This window comes from Schistocerca gregaria, chromosome 2 (assembly GCF_023897955.1).
Source record: "Schistocerca gregaria isolate iqSchGreg1 chromosome 2, iqSchGreg1.2, whole genome shotgun sequence".
Classification (NCBI taxonomy): Eukaryota; Metazoa; Arthropoda; class Insecta; order Orthoptera; family Acrididae; genus Schistocerca; species Schistocerca gregaria.
The window spans coordinates 888,110,349-888,131,609 of record NC_064921.1 but is presented as its reverse complement, the minus strand read 5'-3'; the positions used below and the strand labels follow the sequence as shown (position 1 = coordinate 888,131,609).

Below are 21,261 nucleotides of genomic sequence, written 5' to 3'. Positions count from 1 at the left end.
TCGAGTAATTTATCGGATCAGAAAGCTCCTTGTATAAGATGATTTCCACCAAGGAACCAACAGCAAATTCAAATTGCCAAGACCACACAAATGTTCCATCTTTAGATAACACCCATGTCCACAACTATTAAAAATGGCAAAAATTTAAAAGGCTACCAATCACTCCATAGCACATCAGATTCAGCCACAGGGCACATACTGCCCACGGGCTCTGCGCGGCTACCTCCCCCTGGTCCGACTTCAGAACACCAACTACCCATCCGATCCGCTGCTGCTTCTCACTGCCCATCATGGCTCCACCACACACCCTGGCACCAATCTGCTCCAGGCCGCAAGAAGTGACGTACACCAGGCGCGTGGGGCTTGCTCTGAGAGGGACCCAACTGTGGCTCATGAGCATCATGAATCTTTGTGTGTTTGTACTGCATTTTTATTTGTAATTATAAAGTAATGCTGGTTACAACTATGTTGCGTCTCATGAGCATCTTTGATAGTTTGTTTTAATTTTGTTATTCATACTGCCAACTGCTTTAATTTTGTTACTCATACTGCCGACTGCAGATACCTAGTAGCCAAGGATTTTGACTACTTTCTTTGTGTAATTTGAATATTGTGTGTTGCTTCAGACAGCACGTCAGAAAGCTCGTGAGGAAAAAGAAAAGAAACGTGAAGAGGAAAGAAGAGAACGGAATCGATTGAGGGAAGAAGAAGAACGGAAAAGGAATCGTGAAAGGGGCAGAGAAAGGGATGAACACCGTAGAATGAGAGAAGAGGAAGAGAGACGATCACGTTCTCGAAGATCCAGGTTTGTAGTAATTTATTAATTTGTTGTTACTGTATTGATCTGAAAGATGAAAGAATTCCCCATGTGTAATGCTTATTATTCTGCATGTACTAGGTAAATGTCAAGAGGAAGCACAATGATATGTACTGAAACAAATGAAAGTTGCAGTTGTGGTTCTAGGTGTTACAGTGATACATAACACATGGGATTATCTCCCTCTTGTCATTGTAATGGTGACACTTTGTCTAAGATCAGACAGACGTTTTTGTTTTCCTTTAATAATAAAACTTGGAACATGCTGCCTGGCATCTTGACTCTGCTTTGTATTTGTACATTTACTGAAACCTGCTCGAATATTTCGTCCTACACTTTCCTGTTCAGTGTTTCCTATAAAATTTTGTGCAGAAACAAACTTTGTATATTCTGGAATCTATGTCCTCACCTTTGTGTTTTCTGGATAGAATTTATCATCTGTTATTTCTATAATTTCTGAAACAAATTTTTAAGTCTTTTACATGTTTAAGAAAGACAAATGACAAGATCTTGAGCAGTCTTTGAAGTGATGTGTGCAAACCCTTATTCAGTATAATTTTGTAATTGTACAATTAAATAAAAAAAATTAAATCCATTTTCTCGTACATGACGTTCCACATTTCCAGTGATCTGGCAACCAAGACACACTCAAATTGAGAGTGAGACAACTATTAAAGAAGCTTAGAAGGTACACATAATTTTTGTTCACTAAAATACTTGATAATTCCACATAAAAAACAGCACGAAAATAAAACACATTATATTACTAAGTGACTATCCCGGAATCCCAGAACCAGCTGAAGGATGCGTATAAGACAGCTTCCAAGGGCAACAAAAATTTTATTCTTAACATTTCACAATTATTGATCAAATTTAAAGATTCATAATACTGTCATAATCTGCTCATTAAGAGGTATAATCTATTGTTAAAAGTTTAACACAATAAGACAAGTATTGCAGTTAGAAACAGTTTTAAGACAGTGTAACTGACAGCGTGCAAATACCTGGACCTTTTTCACCCAATACTTAAGAATCAGAGCGCTTAGTAGTTTGCAACAAACTTTACACATAATTTCAAATTTTAATGAAACTTTGTCTTTCTGACACCTCCAGGAAACGATGAAAGGAAAAAGTGTATTGCTTATTACATTTTTGCTGTTCATGCAGTAAAACTTGAGCATCAGATGACATTTTAATTAATACTTCTTTACTACTGACTAAATTCACAACACAGTTTGCAGACGGTATCCATATGTACCTGAAATATTATATCATTGCGTGATACACAATTCACCGCGATATGATGCGATAAACATAGAGATGCATGAAAAAGTTGCTGTTGCTTAACATGGAGAGTAAATTACCCGAGTTTTTTCATCCAGTGTTTCACAATGAGAGCATTTAGCGACTTCCAGCAAGTTTAATGGCATAATTTCAAACCTTTTCAAAGTTTTTCTCAATTATATGTATAACATCGAATATTTAAGACTCTGACTCATTTGTAAAGTTATTGGACATTTGGAGCGGAGCTATACATGATAGATTCTTTAAAGAATTGGGGATTTACTTGTTAGTACTAATTAGAAAACTCACAAAATTATGTATACTGATGTATGCACTTACATTAACTGCTGCTTATATTAACAATTCATGTGTGATATCTCAATTACCAGATTCTGTTCCAGAAATTTGTATTAATCCTGGGTGATACTAAATGCCAAATAGCTCAGCAAGCTTAGCCAGCTTATATAATGTGAAATTTGTGCAATAACAACTATATGCAATGGGATAGTGTTGCCCACCACCATAGACAAGGCATTGAACAGCAGACACGCATATTTTAAAGTGGATTAATCAATTGGACAGTCCTCCCTGACATGTAACCCCCGACACACACACACACACACACACACACACACACACACACACACACACACACACGCACACGTCGGGGCTTAAGAGTTGCACAGAGGCAATTGGTTATGCAGTGTGTGTGTGTGTGTGTGTGTGTGTGTGTGTGTGTGTGTGTGTGTGAGTGAAGGAGGACTCCATGAAAGCTTACTTTTAAATGTGCAGGTCTATTGCCGGCATCCAGTTTATAGAGTGACTAGCAATCTAGCCTATTTCATATTGTTTTTATATATCTACAAGGGGTGTGAGAAGAGTAATGAGTGACAACACTGAACGATCTGCTGCTGTTCTTGTGTAGACTGGTGGATTCATTCCTAACAGATGCTCAGTCGGAGTTTGTTCTGTACAGCCATCAAGTGATTTTCGAGAATGTCATCAGTGCAACTGTGTTTGTGTTGTGTGTTATGAAAATGGAACAGCAAATTTAGAGGAACGTTACGCAAACAGTTTTGTGTTAAACTTGGGAAATCCATGAGTGTGTCCTTTGAAAGTTGGAACTGGTCTATGGGGAACATTTCTTTTCAAGAGCACGAGTTTTTCACTCGCACAAATCATTTTTTGAAGGCTGAGTATATGCTGAAGATGAACATTGTTCAGGGAGACAATCAACATCACAAACTGATGAAAATATAAAATGTGTGCTAACTCTTGTGAGATTTTTGTCATGTCAAACTGTCAACCAAGTGGTTTACAAAGATGTAATTGAAAGGCTCGGGAAAAGGGTGAATCAAGTGACACTGTACATTGCAGACATGCGGATGCTGCATCTTGACAATGCCCTGTGTCAAAGAGCCCCTCCATTATGGTGTTTTCTCCCTCAGAAGGCATTCCTGTTTTTCTGCAGCCCCCCTATTCATTTGAGCTGAGTCCTTGTGACTGTTTTCTTTTCCCAAAATTGAAAAATGTCTTAAAAGGACTGACATGTTAAAGACCCTACCGATTGAAACCTTTCAGTGTTGCTACCCAGACTGGAATGACATTTCTGCTGTGTACATTGGCTGAAAGGAACTACTTTGAATGGGACGATATTTTTATTTGAATAAAATAAATCTTGTTAGTTTTCTCACACAACTTGTGTATAACGAAAATCCACGGTAAAAGATCAATGTCAGTATTAGAATAGAATGCTACTCACGACATAGATGTGGTGTCAAATGACGGGGAGGCACATTTAATAGTAGCCTGCTCAATTTTAGCTATTGGACGAAGTCTTTAATTAGTTTCTGATAGCTAAAATCTAACTGTGTTATTAAATGTACCTGTCTGCTGCCAACCACATCCTCTCTGTGGTGATTAGCTTTATTCAGTCTTGAGGTTTGCGTTTTTGTACCAAATTTGAATTTTTTGTAAATACTCAAATTTTCATATGATTAATAATTAAAAATGAGAATGTTAGTTTTATTAAAAGATTATGACTCATTATCTGATGCTGTTGTGATCACTTGAATCTCTCTCTCTCTCTCTCTCTCTCTCTCTCTCTCTCTCTCTCTCACACACACACACACACACACACACACACACACACACGCACGCGCAACATCTAGTAACTTAGACATGTCAGGTGATTTTGATAATTTTTGCATTCTGAGCATTACCTCATGGTCCATTGGAACAAGGAACATTGGGTGCAGAAATATACTTGGGAGCACAGCCTAATGATTATAACATAAAAAAATCATCATGGATGCACATATCAGTCTTGAAAGGGTGCATTGCAAGTCAGGTGAATGTTTTTTACAGTGAGGTTACAACTTCTGTCTCAGGTTAGTGATATTTTACGTGTTCATAACCAAACCCAAAACAGAATTTTGCAGCATCTTAAAAAGGAAATGTTCCATGCACACTTTAATGTATGAATATGAGTGACAGGATAATTTGCCAACTCATGGGTGGGGGCAACTCCAAAACCCTACCTCAAACCAAAGTATTGTAAGTGCACAAATAGTTCTGAAAGAAACTTCCTGGCAGATTAAAACTGTGTGCCCGACCGAGACTCGAACTCGGGACCTTTGCCTTTCGCGGGCAAGTGCTCTACTATCTGAGCTACCGAAGCACGACTCACGCCCGGTACTCACAGCTTTACTTCTGCCAGTACCTCGTCTCCTACCTTCCAAACCTCAGATGGTAGAGCACTTGCCCGCGAAAGGCAAAGGTCCCGAGTTCGAGTCTCGGTCGGGCACACAGTTTTAATCTGCCAGGAAGTTTCGTATCGGTGCACACCCTGCTGCAGAGTGAAAATCTCATTCAGTTCTGAAAGAGTCCTGCAAATGGGAGGACACTGTGTGGCATTCACTTGCTTTATTTCTTCGTTGATAGTCCTTGGTGTCAACGTATGGCATTGTTATTATGCTGGCTAAAAAATGGAGTGGAAATTCAATACTGACTACTGTAAATGATTTAGCCGACAGTTGTACAGCTTTGTTTCACAGTTCTTTACTTTCACTGCTCACAATCCCCCAGTATTACTCAGTTATAAGGTCATTTCACTATTGGTTAACTTTTGATAAGCCTCATTGACAGTTTGCAGGCAAACATCAGCATTCTGCTACAATAGTTTTCTGTTGAACATCTATGAGCAGTAAATACCTAACCACACAGTTCACAACTCTTTCGAAATAATAATACAGTATGTGTGATATTATTTCTCAAATCAATTGAACAGACACTGTCATTGTTTTAACACACAACCTATTTGTGTTACACTAATTCCAATGTTAATGCATTATTGTTATTCTAATGATACAGACCTCCCATCTGAAAATCGGCTGTGGACAGACTGTCTCAGGACCAAAATTCAGGCATTTATATATCTTCACAATAATAGGCACTGAAACTATACATTGTTCAGTGTTAAAGTTACAGAAATTGCAATTGAAACATAACTCATCCAATTAACTGAATACATAGAAAATTTCCTCCTCTTTAACAGTTCCTTCCATCACAAAGGTTAGGCCAAATCGTTTAAATAATGAAATTAACAGATATAGTTAACAATCAACCTTTTGACAAATCTGGTAATTGTTTTGGTATTAAATAAGAGCAGGCTTCACTAATACATTTTCAAATAGAGCCAAAAAATACTTTAAGAATCCTAGTAGTTTTTCTTCCAAATGTTTATAACTAGAACACAATTTATATTTGTTTATTAGACAACAAAAGCATTTAAGTCATGAAACAATTACTCATTTCACCCTATAAAAAAGAACTAGGAACAGTCAAAATAATTAGGAAATTAATCGCATACACGAAACTAAGCCCAAAATTAGATCTGGTGCTATATTTTTTAGAACTGAGGGACAGCCTTTCTCTTTTATGAAAATGCAGATTATACTCATGTATGTTAATAATACTAAGTCAAAAATTAAAAAAAATGAATTTAAGGAGGCAGATGCCAAAACCAGAAAGGAAGTAAAGAGATCACAGCTTGCTTCATCACAACTGTTGTTAAATTTATAGATTTGTAGTTTCTGAGCCATGTGTATAATTTTAAACTGTCTTGAGTATCATATCTAAGGAAAACCACTCAAGATGAACATCTGAAATGTCTTAGTTTCAGGTCATGGGTCAGGTCTGATAGTTTAGCTGTAAAAGTGCATACTTGGAAATCGAGAGATTTCAGGATCGAATGTCGATCGGACCTCAACGATGTAAGGATTTGCCAGAAATGACATGTGGTTTGGATTCCTCATCAAACCCTTTCTCTGTTTGGATAACTGGGCCAGTTAAGGGACATGCAGTTGCTGAAGTAATGCCCAATTGAAAGACTTGGTCCAGGCCATTGAACCACATGATGTTATTAATAGGTCATGGGTAGGAGACAGTTCACAGTTGCTCGAAATTCATAAAAGTTTTGTACGGCCTTGGACAAATTTCAGAACCCCGGTGCAAGACTTAAATTTTTGAAGATTAGTTACACTACTGATCATGAGAGAATTAAACAAACCATGAGTATATGCATGGCAATCCTTGTACCTAGCTTGTGCCAAGACTGAGCAGTGGCCACTTGTCACCTGCACAGCTCCCTGTGATGCTTCAGAGAGAGATGTGATTGTCAGTTCCATAATCACGCACTTCATACTGTAGCTTCCTTTGCCACATAACCAGTATCCATAAATCAATGGCTCTCATTTGATTTCTGTTCAAAATATGTGGTGATACTAGGTTGGACCATTTCCAGTCCTAATCCAGGGTACACGTCAAGTGCCCTATGGCTGCTACAAGGACCAGATATATTTTACATCTAATGTTGCACAAAAGAAACTACTCCAGGGTGTGTTTTTAAATTAATATTATGTGGCAATTTTAATGAGCACTGTAATTAGACTGGCTGTTTCATGTTATCCCTTGATTATGTCCTCCAGACACTCATAAAATTAATTTCATAATGGTGCGTACAAATTCGAGCGCACTAAAGCAAATTAAGCGCATTTGTTCTGTAATATTCTTCACTCAAAGACCCTTTCTCTTCCAAGCATCCTGCAAATGTTCATACTATATGGGAATGCTGTCTACACATTCATGGGTGGTGAAGGAAGTGACATTCTACTGTGTACCAGAACTGATAGGTATTAAGGGACAGTGATAAGTAAATGGGGCAGATATATATTAATATATGGCTGATGAAGCAAACAACAGTTGTAGTGTGCTTTCTCGTGAATATCCAGGCAAGTTGAAATGTTTTTAACTGCGCAAGATGAATTTTTTTCATACTGCGTTCCAAAAAATAGGCTTTTTATTAATGAAAGACATTTTATAGTGAATGACATTATATAGATAAATAATAGTATAGCTTTTAAAACTCAAAATAATGCATTACAAATTTTTCAAGATCACTATTAACAAAATCCTGAATATACTTGTGCACTGGACGTAGGCTAAATTATCCTGAAACTTAATCATTTTTAGTTTCTGTGTAGATATGAAGTTCAACCACATATTTCACAATGATTTCCTGTGAACAGAAATATTGGAGGAGTTGAGGACAGTGGGCATATATCTCTCTTACCACTGGTGAGCAGCAGTCAGTCGGATGACGAACTGTTGTCACTCTGTCTCTAATGAAGTAATACCACATTCTTCTTCACTTTCTAAGATCCTAAATTCAATGGCAGACCCACGATCTCTATAGCCAGTAATTTTTTGTTTGTTTTGTGCACTGCCTAAACAATAATAAAGGACAGAGGCTGAAAGTGCACATTTTGTTGTTAAGTATCCATAGCTTTGCACAGTAAAGATGAAACCTAGTGGCAGACACCTCAACCGAAACATGACATCAGGCTACAAACATAGAAACGGATGTTCTCTTGTGACCAAACACTGAATGAACTATCAGCGCCGAGACGGACATAAGAATTGTTTTATTTTTTAATTTTTTAAATTATTTTTTAAAGGTTTGATGTTAAGCTGCCTGAGTATACTTGGAATTTTAAGTTCTATTAAAATAATAAAAACGAGATAACTTAGGATTTTATGTTAAGGAGTTAACATACTTGTATATAAGACACTACCATTTGATTCGCAAATGTGTAATGATTGTGATGTCCACATTTCAAATTTAAACTAATTGTTTTATACACAGACATAAACACAGTTTTGGGTTGTAGGTAAATTGTGTGGCGTTTGGTAGTCGCAATTTCCCGCGTAATTATTTTAGTCTTCTTCCGTATTAATCTGACAGTGTTTTAATGGCACATTTGAAACCAAAAACTGTGTTCTAAATTTCATATTTCATGGATAGTAATGTGTGGTGTTTGTAAATAGGTTAGTTGGAATGCAAGTGTGATTTGAACTGAGACTGTGTTGTATGATCTTTCTTTCTAATTTTCACAATTATGCTTAAGAGGGGGGAAAGCTTGTATTATCCTGCATTATTATTCAGATGCTATTACCCTGTTAAAGTGCATGCTAAATGTATAGTAAATATGAGTGCCATAGTATATTTTTCTCTGACATGTGGCAGAATTGAAAATGAAAAAGTGTGAATACCATAAAGGGTTTATGTACAGATACTTCATATGGATATTAATTTATTTTACAATGTACTCATAGTGGCAAATGACATTTGAGGCATTAGTCATTATGGTACACCTGTGTTCCTTTCTCCACTGTAATAGATGTTGAGGAATGAGGAAAAGGCAGACAATATCATCTACGATCAGCTGTTAAATTTATAGATAAGGGTGTCAACTGCAGTCTGAGAACATATTGTTGTCGGAGAGAAGAGGGAATGCAAACATAAACTCCTTGCCCTGAGTGTTAATCCTCTTTCTAATATTGCTATTGATGTCAAAACGCAGGAAGAATGGAGAAGAGGTAAGGATTTATATCCACAAAGAAGAATTTATCACACTTCAAGTTTAAAAATTTTGAAAGCATCATCCTACACTCAACAAATAAGTGTGTATACGACCCGGGAGATCCAGGAAAAACCCGGCAATTTTTTCGTCCAGAAGAAAACCGGGAAAAACCCGGGAATATTTTAGAATTCTGGGAATTTTTCCTTGTTCTAGTTAACAGTTAAATTTTTGTGATTTTGACTGGTAAGAACCAATACTCTAACGAAGGATATTACTGTATCCCACTTCTGTAGAATAATGCTGCAGCAGAAAACACGAAAATAAAACTTGAAGTCGCAAAGGAAATGCACCATATACAACAACAAAACACAGTGCTCATACAAGCGTCCGCCCACCAAAGTATGTCAAAGGCTTTAGTAAGAATATGCAGTGCTTCCTAACAAGAAGTTGCCTCCGATGAGCATGACATGACAGCTGTTTACATTTGATTCATTTGAGTAGTTGCGGGCGGGCTCTTGCGCATGTGCAGTTGAGTCGCCTATGAGTAGTATCTTCTCCCTCTTCTGGCTACAGACAACAGATGTGTGGCTGGGTGCCACTATGTAATTGCTCCGGTTCGGAAATATCGTAGATCCAGGGCTGATGCACAGAGCAGTCTTGAGTTGTTGTTGGGTGGTGGGTAGTCTCCACGTGACCTGTGTTTACGTTTAGTGATTTTGCTGTTTCCTCTTCGTTTATTCACGTTAAGTGAAAGCAAAACGGATTTCTGTGGTCGGGACCTACCAGATGAATTAAAATACGTTCGCATAATTACGGAAGGTTAAAATGTGTTGTTACTTTCAGGTTTTATTTCCACCTTTCTGAACAATGAAGTTATTTTTGTCGGTTTGCTAAAGAGGTTTGGCTTTTATTAATATGTTGCGCTGAGGCAGTCAATTTATTTGAAACGAAGTGTTTAATTTCACACTGTTGGCTAGTTTCAACTGTTCATTTCATTTCAAATGAACGTTTTCCAACTTTTAGCTCGTATGGCATTATGCCATACTAAAGAATCAAACATGAATAGTACAGTACTGGTACTCAAGAAAATTTACACCCGAATCTGGACATACGATTGTGCACTTTAAGCCGAATTATGCATTTTAGTATAGTTCACGAAATTCTGATGCTGCTGAAGTATCCTTTGATGACTTTTTTCTCTTATGACATAATGCAAGATCTTTTAATGTTTTACACGTACGAACATGCGTGCTTCCTGCGTCATTGTAGCTGCATAGGCGCAGTGACGCCTGTTATCTGGCGCTCTCTGGCAACTGCTAAAACGAACCAGTTTCTAACAGGTCATGGGAAAATATTGCGAATCGTGGTTTGAAAAGTGTTACTTTCAAAGTAAATTTCCTTTTATGCAAGATGAACCATGTGCGAGAATGTACAATGAATTTCTTAAATCACAGAGCGTTTGACTCTCAATTAAAAAGCAACTCTTTGAGGATGACCATGTAGAAGATTTTCGAGCCCAGAAGATCAGACATTTAAGTCGTTATTAAAAATTTTACTGGCACATTTGTGTGATGTATCTTAAAGTGCAACACGCGCAAAATAATCAGCATTATATGTGGAAGGTTAGCTTCTCTTGTACCTCATTAATCTTAGAGACGAATATTGTTTGTGAAAGCTTTTTTTTTCTTCTAGTAAAACTATGTATATTAATTTAAACCATTAACTTTTCTTTTTGTGTGTTCACATTACTTAAGAGTGATCTTACTATTGGTTCGGAAAGTAACATGCAGTGTTTGGTGGAATTCGAATTTATACCTCTGTAAAACGAAGAAATGCAGCGTACATGTTGCTGCACATCAAAGATCTTTCCAAAACGTGTTTCCCCCCCCCTGGGTTTTGTTTCCTAAAGTGCTGGCAAATTCTATGCCTGTGTAGAAAACCATAAACATTGTACGGATTGGTAAGTTTTACAGTGCCGAGGAAAAGTATACTGTCATTTAACACGGAATAAGTGTATTTTCACCTGGTAGAAAGTGTATTTTCAACTGGGAAATCTGGGAATTTTTTTTTTCCTTGTCCACATATACACCCTGAATAAATAATGTGCAACAGTTGCTATTCCAGTTTTGCTTGCTGATTAATTTCTCATTGGTTTACATATATCCATGTACATAAAGGTCTGTGATTGCAGTGCTGATTCTTGAAGATTTTAGCTTGTGTAGATGGTCAGTAATGAACTATCTGAGTTTGGCTATTGGAAGAACTACACACAGACAGCAGTGATTATATACAAGATAAACTCCAAACATATCACATTATGTAAACTGTAAATGTTGACTGCCACAAATGTCACACTTGTTAAAATTTTCTGGCTAATTAATCTGTGGTCACATGAAGTTCATATTTATATCCAATGTTTTGTCTCCATCTGGATGACATCTACAAGGCAGTTGTTGTTTTTTGAAGGTCTAGTGCGTACCCTAACTCGCTACTGAGTGAAGTAAAATTCCATTTCCGTGTGCTTCTGTGCAGATCTGTGGTGACACCTGTTTTGAGTTCGAGTGCAGTTGGCTGTTATCAGTTGCTGGTGTTTGCTATTGATATCACACCTGGTGGAAGAGTGGTACACATCTTCTTCAGTACTGGAATCCAGGTACTGCTCAGTTTCACACCCTCCTCTTTCTGATTAAATTTACTTGGGTGTTCAGTAATCTCTGTTGCCACCCTGTGTAGCCTTTCATAGTAGCCACTTGCTCCTGCCAGTACCAGAGTTTTAACAAACTGAATCAGGTGGTCTCCTGGCTGCAAAGCATAATCTTCAATAGTTTGTCTTCCAGTCCCTCCTCTTCTACAGTTGCCCTTATTTTCTTTTATTTACTTTTCAACAGTTCTTTTAGTATGGAATAGATCCACATAAATTGAGAAAGCAGCATTTTGTGAAGACCAAATACACAAAAATCTGCGAAAGCCCAAACAGGTGAAATGGTTTAATGGAAAGTATATTCAAGGGATGGGGATAAAACAATTACAGTGCTTCAGCTCACTTGCGTAATCATAAAGATCACCATCCAGTATTAAATTACACCCATATGTTGGAGACATAGAAAACAGCAGAGAACTGCATTGTCGTGTTATGTTTTGACAAGTTACGGTGTTACTATCTCATTAACAATGGCAGGACCAAATTGTGACTTTACAACTATTATCAAAAACAGTAATGTTCTTTTGGCATGGTACAATAGATAAGGATTAACACCCAGACTTCTTTTTTGCATATACTCTATAGCATCACAAACCATTGTTAATTTGCCTTATAGTTATGTCACCACTTCCTGCTAAATCCTAATATATTTCAATATTTGTATTCTTGTGTGATGACTGTCTTAGTTTACTCCACCAGGAATTATTGGATAAAGTAAATACTTCAACTCTAGATACACATTTACATGTTTCGTCACTGATATCAATTTATTTCACGTCAAAACAATTACACCAGTGCACAATATTAGACCAAGGCCAAGATTAAAATGGTATAAACAGCGAGATCATACTTCAATTGTGTGACACATAGTAACCATATTTCATTTCAAAACACTAAAAAATTTATTATAACAATATGCAACGAAGCTCATGATAATGCCGCCTACAACTTCTTCCTGGCGTTGGCCAGTAGCTGTTTCGCTGTAGTGACCTGGATTGTCACCTGCTATGCCCGTAGATAAGTGCCAGGCCACATTGTCAAGAAAACACAAAATTTCTTTTAATACTTTGGTAGATATCTACATCTACATTTATACTTCGCAAGCCAGCCAACGGTGTGTGCGGATGGCACTTTACATGTCACCGTCATTACCTCCCTTTCCTTTTCCAGTCACGTATGTTTTGTGGGAAGAACGACTGCCGGAAAGCCTCCATGCATGCTCAAATCTAATTTTACATTCGTGATCTCCTCGGGAGGTATACATAGGGGGAAGCAATATATTAGATACCTCATCCAGAAACACACCCTCTCGAAAACTGGATAGCAAGCTACACCGCGGTGCAGAGCGCCTCTCTTGCAGAGTCTGCCATGTGAGTTTGCTAAACATCTCCGTAACGCTATCACGCTTACCAAATAACCCTGTGACGAAACATGCCACTCGTCTTTGGATCTTCTCTATCTCCTCAGTCAACCCGATCTGGTACGGATCCCACACTGATGAGCAATACTCAAGTAAAGGTCGAACGATTGTTTTGTAAGTCACCTCCTTTGTTGATGGACTACATTTTCTAAGCACTCTCCCAATGAATCTCAACCTGGCAACTGCCTTACCAGCAATTAATTTTATATGATCATTCCACTTAAAATCGATCCGCACACATACTCCCAGATATTTTACAGAAGTAACTGCTACCAGTGTTTGTTCCACTATCATATAATCATACAATAAAGGATCCTTCTTTCTATGTATTTGCAATACATTATATTTGTCTATGTTAAGGGTCAGTTGCCACTCCCTGCACCAAGTGCCTATCCATTGCAGATCTTCCTGCATTTCGCTGCAATTTTCTAATGCTGCAACTTCTCTGTATACTACAGCATCATCCGCGAAAAGCTGCACGGAACTTCCAACACTATCTACTAGGTCATTTATATATATTGTGAAAAGCAATGGAACATAACACTCCCCTGTGGCACGCCAGAGGTTACTTTAATGTCTGTAGACGTCTCTTCATTGAGAACAAAATGCTGTGTTCTGTTTGCTAAAAACTCTTCAATCCATCCACAGAGCTGGTCTGATATTCCGTAGGCTCTTATTTTGTTTATCAGGCGACAGTGCGGAACTGTATCGAACGCCTTCTGGAAGCCATGGAAAATGGCATCTACCTGGGAGCGTGTATCTAATATTTTCTGGGTTTCATGAACAAATAAAGCGAGTTGGGTCTCACACGATCACTGTTTCCGGAATACATGTTGATTCCTACAGAGTAGATTCTGGGTTTCCAGAAATGACATGATACGCGAGCAAAAAAACATGTTCTAAAATTCTACAACAAATCGATGTCAGAGATATAGGCCTATAGTTTTGCGCATCTGCTCGATGACCCTTCTTGAAAACTGGAACTACCTGTGCTCTTTTCCAATCATTTGGAACCTTCCGTTCCTCTAGACACCGGTACACAGCTGTTAGAAGGGGGGCAAGTTCTTTCGCATATATACAATAATATATATTCAGAATAAAGTGATTTTATTTTCATGACATTGCTCAGGCAGGATATGACAGCTGTGTAACAGTGAATATTCTGGAACAGTACGAAACACTTCCGTATTAACTATAAATGAACACCTTTTCCTCTGAGGTACTCAGGAACACCTAAATTATAAGTAGATGAAATCATTTACTGCAGAAATCTATAAGCAAACTAAACAAAACCAAAAAATGAATGATTGTTGTAGAGTGTTTTGAGTAAATCAACATTGCTGACCCCCAAGATGTTGATGGATGTGTCTAAAGGGAAAGCAGAGTTGAAAATTTCAGGACAGTTTCGCAGCAGCTTGTATGAAGTTGACAAAATGACACTGCAGACCATCTTATCACTCCATATTAGACTGAGAATAAGCTTCGTGAATGGGATTATTCAAAAAAATCTCAGAGCAAATTTTAAACTGATAAAAATGCTGTAAAGTAAGGATGCCACACAAAGTTTTGTTCCTCTACTGTTTTCTTGATACATATCAATTCTGTCACAAGATGAGTTCCAAGTACCCCCCCCCCCCCCCCCCCCCCTTCTTTTTCAGGTACTAAGTTTTTCAGCAGTTAAGTGTTCAGCATTCTTTATAATTCATGAGCTGATATTACCCATTACCATATCTGCTACATTTTGTTTTACATTTATATTGTGTGTCTTTCATAATCATGCCTGTCCTTTACAACTAGAAAACTTTCCTGTTATTTCTTACATCTCATAGGAGAGAATTGATATGTATTAAGAAAACAGTAGAGTAACTGAACTGTGTGGTACTCTTAACTTTACAGCACACAGTCAGTTCGCTCCTTGTTTTCTGTTACTGCAGGAAACACTCTGTCCTATGTGTGAAATCTACCAGTGATGAGTCTCTCCTAGCCTTATAATTTTCCAAATTATGCAACACGTAACATGGACCGCATAATTGAATGCTTTCGTAACATCTTACATTACAATTTAGTTATGAAAGTGCTTTACACGGAGAAGAATGATGTTTCTCTTTCCACTTCATTTCCTATGTTAAATCTAAATTCACGTTACTACTCTTTTCTGTGTTATTTTTTTCAAACCGTCAAATTACCATTAGTTATGAAATTAACCAGAAATTGTTTTGCTTCTTTCTTTCTTTCACCATTGTTGTAAATTGATTTTGCTGACAGGTATTTTAATTTATCAGGAGAGCAACTGCCCAAAGTGCGAATTGCGCAGGTGGCAGAGTGCAGCACTAATATATTATCCTTAAGATTGTTAGCCAACTTTATATTTCATCATACTGCACTCTTAAGTGATTTCATGCCTAACACAATCTCGTTATTGCTTGTTTTCTGTAAATGCGTGTTACATAACTCTCATGTAACACCAGCTTGGAGATCTGCATACTAGCTGACTATTGTCAGAAGTCGGTGATTAAATATATTGCATCACACTCATAGATCACAGACAGTTTCATTCTTCCTCAGAAGAGAGATGATATGGGATATAATATGTTGACGACCTACTTCTTCCACAACTGACCACTGGTTTTAATTTTTTTAATGAGTCCCCAATTCTTTCATCTAGTGCTCTCGTGGGGAAGATGGTAGAACATCAGTTTGTTGTACAGAGGATCCTGTGTTGGAGCCCTTGTCATGCCAGTATTTGTACTGTAGTACATGTGAAACTATTAATAATATAATTAATTAATTCCACATGTGTGATACAACTGTTTCTTTCTTATTTTGTTCACATTGTTTGTGGTTATTCTATGAGACTGCAAATTTACACTATAGGTTTGCTTCTTTCAAATAAACAAAGTAAAAGCAGACTGCCAGTAGAACATTGCTGGAGACTCTGAACAGTGATTGTAAATGTCAGAACATGATGTCCCATATAACAGTTTCACATGTAGTGGCATGACCAGGGCTCAAACCTGGGATCCTTCACATGATAAACTAATGCTGCGTTGACTTCCCCATGGGAGCACTACACTATATACACTCTGAACTTTGTGAGTACAATCTTTAGTATTGTCTGCAATGAAATTCAATGGCTGGGCTGTTACTTTCCATGATTAATATATATTTTTGCACCCGCTGAAACATAGTCGTGTATATGAACAGTGATCCATTACTGTCAAATGTTTTTTATGCCAGTCTTTGTTCACAATATCAGTTCTTTTGTCGATGACCGGTTTCAGTCAGTAATGACCATCCTCAGATCTTTTCTACACCATGTCCTAAAGTGAAAAGGCCGTAATGGCATCATCAAAACATAAATTTACGCAGCACAGCATCGTCGCATAGATGTGGCCTACTTTACATCTTATTTTAGATCTATTTGACGATGCCATTACGGCCTTATCACTTTAGGACATGGTGTAGAAAAGATCTGAGGATGGTCATTACTGACTGAAACCGGTCATCTTCAAAAGAATTGATATTGTGATCAAAGACTGGAATAAATACGTTAGATGCATTTTTGCTGTGTCATATTATAGTGTAGTCTGTTTTTTTGTTTCCTTTGGGCAGCTGTCAGCAGAGAACATGTATTTCAGGAAATTCATGACTCTTAGGTTCATTAGAACAATTTATTAATTTGGTTTTGGTCACTTACCATCATCTTGCATGAAAAATTGGCTACTGCAGGTCTTTTTTCAATTGTGTTGAACCATGAAATCACATTAACTATCATTGTTGTGAGTAATAATGTAAAAGAACAATGCTTTCTGCACATCAGGAAACTGTTCCCTGTTGTGTGTTCATGAGGAAGGCTGCTGGTGCATGAAAAGGAATGTCCTTCTGTATTATTACTTATGAAACTGACAGTTAATGCAATTATGTGGTCCAACATGATTCACATGTGACTTGCAGTAGCCAATTTTTTGTGCCAGTAACTGAAACCAGTAGCAAATTGATAAATTGTTCTATTGCAGCCAAATGTAATAAATTTTCTGGAAATATATTTTTTGCTAAGTAATCTTTTAATGGAAAATAGCTGTCAAAGAAAATTGTTTTCATGTTGCCTTTTGTCATAGTTGTGTCAAGTGTGTTTTCTGATTTGTCCTTAAATGTTTTTGCTGCAAGTAGACTCTTATCTGTAAATATTTTTTGCCTTCTAGGAACTTGACTTCTGTGACTCCTTTGTTTTAATATTTGTGTTATCATTATGTGACGAGCTTCCACTCAGTTTTCTCTCTGTGTTCCTTTCAGCAATAATGTTGGTCACTTGTTAACAAAGATTCTCTTATGTGGAGTTTAAACTAGTACAGGACAAGGAATGCCAACTTCTGTAAACTGAGAGTCACTTCAGTTTGGACCACCATAATTAGAAGAAAAGGTGTTGATAAAACCATTGTGTCCAGGTATTAAGAATGTCACCTAAACCTCGTAGTGATCTGGAAATTACATTGGTACTTGACTTTGTAAGATTATGACTGAATTCTCCAAGTTGTGTCTATTTTAGAATATTCCATCAGAGTAGTGGTAGCTGAGAATTTCTTTGGATTGCTTCAATAAAGCATTGGAAAGCAGTGATCAGAAGGTAAACAAGGGGCAGAAATGAAAGTTTTGGTGACTGATACGTGATGAAAACGTACATGGTAAACTGGGATAACACAATGACAAGAAACAGCAACATACTGGTGGCAGAAGGAAATAGTTGGTACACACATTGCTACCATAGAACCACAGTGTTTTAATATTTGAATAGTTCTGCTCTGTGGTCATCTTCCGTGCCATTTAGCTGTGATGAAAAAAAAATTGTTCCTCAAGAGGTTGTTTTATATATAACCTGCTTGGGTATGTCAATAAAATCCTTTCTCTTGGACCACCATTACTTCTCCATCTTTACCATGAGCCCACAATATCCCTTTACTCTAACACACGTTGATTTCAAAGAAAAAAATCTTTAGCCTTATGTTGTGGAATCTGTTCATTATTTCGTTTGTGATATTTGTACATTTTGTCCATGAATAACCGAAAGTGTGTTTAACCTTAAGCAGACCTGCTGTTTTTTGCTTGAGTAGGCGCGTGAGGTATTCAGTACCCCACCGCCTATAATCAGTTATAATTTCTTTAGGAATTGTTAAATATTTTATATTTTGCAATAATATTTTTGTACATTTGTTTCAAAAGCTTTAATCAGTACCGGAATGAAGAAATTCATGATACATATATGTAAAAAAGTGAGAAAATACATTATTTAATTCATATATGACAATCAAGTAGTAATATAAAGATAGCTATACATTTTAATTTCAATTATTTTTTATTAACTCTTTAGAAATATATTGTAGCTACAATAAATCAATTGCACAAAAATAATAAATGATGTTTCAGTCGGTCTCCTCTTGATGACATGTAACACACCTAGGGTCTGTAATCTGATGTGCTTGTCAAGTAAACCTATTGCACTTCACACAAACTTTCATTATAGAGTTTTTTTTTTTTTTTTTTTTTTTTTTTTTTTTTTTTTTTTTTTTTTTTTTTTTTTCCCCCCTTCCACACACAAGGGAATGCCCTTCTTCCTCTTCTCTGACTGCACTGGTGTGAGTGACATCTGAATGGACTTCTTAGAAATTTAGGAACATTGGTTGGTAGTGATATGATTTTCGATGTATTTTTCAAGTGTTCATTCATCAGTGCAAATACTAAAGTCTTCAAAAAATGTTGATTGTTCCTTCTGGTTTGAAAAGTGAATGCAAAATTTTGCAATTTATTCCAGCTATATTTAGCATAGTATAAAAATAAGATCGGAGGCCTTCTACCTGTAATTCGAGAAACATAGTATCCTGCTATCAATTTGTCCATAGTATCCACTCCTTTAGTGCGATTGTAATCAATAATGATGATTGGCTTTCCTGTTTTGAGGTAAATATCGTCCATATCATGCATTGTGGACAACAATATCACTGAATGATTATTTTTTGTTGAGTATGAGAAACAATTTATTACCTTGAAAGCCAAATTTTGATACTTTTTTAGAGACAAGTGGGATCTGCCTTTTGTTCTTACGAAGAGTGCCTAGAATGGTCACTTTTACTCTGACATGTCTTCTAACAACTGGCAGCTTGTGTACCAGTTGTCAATGGTGACCTTTCTGTGTGTACCTATTTGTTGCTTGTCAGCTTTTTTTACAATTTATACTGGTCTCTTTGATACTTGAAATGGTCCATCTGGCTGCTTTCCCGCACATACTTCAATATTACTGTTGTAAAGATTTTTTGCGTAACACATGGCCAATATTCTTATCCCACATGTGATGGGTTTGAATAGTGTGTACTGGATCTAGGAGCAGTGCCCTGTAAGTCCAGTCAACATTTCGTTGGTCCTCACGTATTCAGTAGTATTATAGGATCATTTCAGGTTGGTTGTAATGGAACGTAAAAGCTTTCTGGCAGTAGCTAACTTGTCAAGTTTTCTCCTTTCATTTCGAGTGGAAATGTCATCTAACCTCGTACGATGCGTTGCAAACAGAAAATCTCTTATAGCTCATTGTGGCTCTCGGGATATCCATACCTGTACCATCTGACTCCCAAAGTTCTTCTGTATTTACGTGTTGACCTTTCTTTTTCTTTATGCCTGTCAAAAATAAAATGTCGAATAGTGCCATAATTTCACATTTATCTGTAACTTTACAATCTCTTGTACATTTGTAGTTTGTTCTAAGGTTGTCAGTATATTTGTTGGTGTGGGATAGTATTATATAGATTTCAAAAAGCTTGAAAAAACACATCTATTCCAATAGAAATATTGTTTGAATAGCTTGTGAAACTGGGTGAAACTTTTATAATAATGTTTTGCTTAATTGTTTTTGTTTTAGAGGCTGGTTTTGTACTCCATTTTGATTGTTTGTCTTTTCCTAAGAAAAATTAAATTTCTGAACTTCTTTCTTCCTCAATCTTACTTTCACCCTGCTGTTCGGTGTTAGTTTCATGGTCTTGATCACTAATATTAACTTCTTTGTTACTCAGATCATCTTCACTTTCAGCTAATTCAAAAAGTCTCTTGGCTTTCTCAGGCTCTTGAAGATATGCAGGTATGTCCTCAAGCATTGTAAAATCTTTGGACGTAAAAATAAATAGGCAAAAAAGAAAAAATTCTTGGCTAACAACTCTTACATTGCAAAAATCATCATCATTTAAGACTGATTGTGCCTTTCAACGTTCAGTCTGGAGCATAGCCCCCTTATAAAATTCCTCCATGTTCCCCTATTCAGTGCTAACATTAGTGCCTCTTCTGATGTTAAACCTGTTACTTCAAAATCAATCTTAACCGAATCCAGGTACCTTCTCTTTGGTCTGCCCCGACTCCTCCTACCCTTTACTGCTGAACCCATGAGTCTCTTGGGTAACCTTGCTTCTCCCATGTGTGTAACATGACCCCACCATCTAAGCCTGTTCGCCCTGACTGCTACATCCATAGAGTTCATTCCTAGTTTTTCTTTGATTTCCTCATTGTGGACACCCTCCTGCCATTGTTCCCATCTACCAGTACCTGCAATCATCCTAGCTACTTCCATATCCGTAACCTCAACCTTGTTGATAAGGTGACCTGAATCCACCCAGCTTTTGCTCCCATACAACAAAGTTGGTCGAAAGATTGAACGGTGCACAGATGACTTAGTCTTGGTGCTGACTTCCTTCTTGCAAAAGAAAATAGATCATAGCTGAGCACTCACTGCATTAGCTTTGCTACACCTCACTTCCAGTTCTTTCACTATGTTGCAATCCTGTGAGAATATGAATACGCATCCTAAGTACTTGAAACTGTCCACCTGTTCTAACTTTGTTCCTCCTATTTGGCACTCAATCCATTTATATTTCTTTCCCACTGACATTACTTTCGTTTTGGAAATGCTAATCTTCATACCGTAGTCCTTACATTTCTGTTCTAGCTCTGAAGTATTACTTTGCAAACTTTCATCACAACTAAGCCATCCGCATATGCAAGACTGCTTATTTTGTGTTCACATATCTTAATCTCACCCAGCTAGTCTATTGTTTTCAACAATTGCAAACATTTCAACATTGCA

At 37.1% G+C, this 21,261-nt stretch overlaps 1 protein-coding gene across 2 annotated transcripts in view; it reads left to right on the top strand.

The window, feature by feature from the left end:
- LOC126335328 (luc7-like protein 3) overlaps window positions 1–21,261 on the top strand; it is a 142,610-nt gene that overhangs the window by 46,015 nt on the left and 75,334 nt on the right. Inside the window, exons 5-6 of one of the 2 annotated variants that reach the window (XM_049998485.1) lie at window positions 627–805; window positions 899–1,099. In XM_049998485.1, the coding sequence (XP_049854442.1) occupies window positions 627–805; window positions 899–902 (183 nt within the window). In that variant the 3' untranslated portion in view covers window positions 903–1,099. Of the gene's footprint in view, window positions 1–626; window positions 806–898; window positions 1,100–21,261 lie in introns of those variants that run through there. The other variant, XM_049998484.1, reaches the window with a different exon arrangement.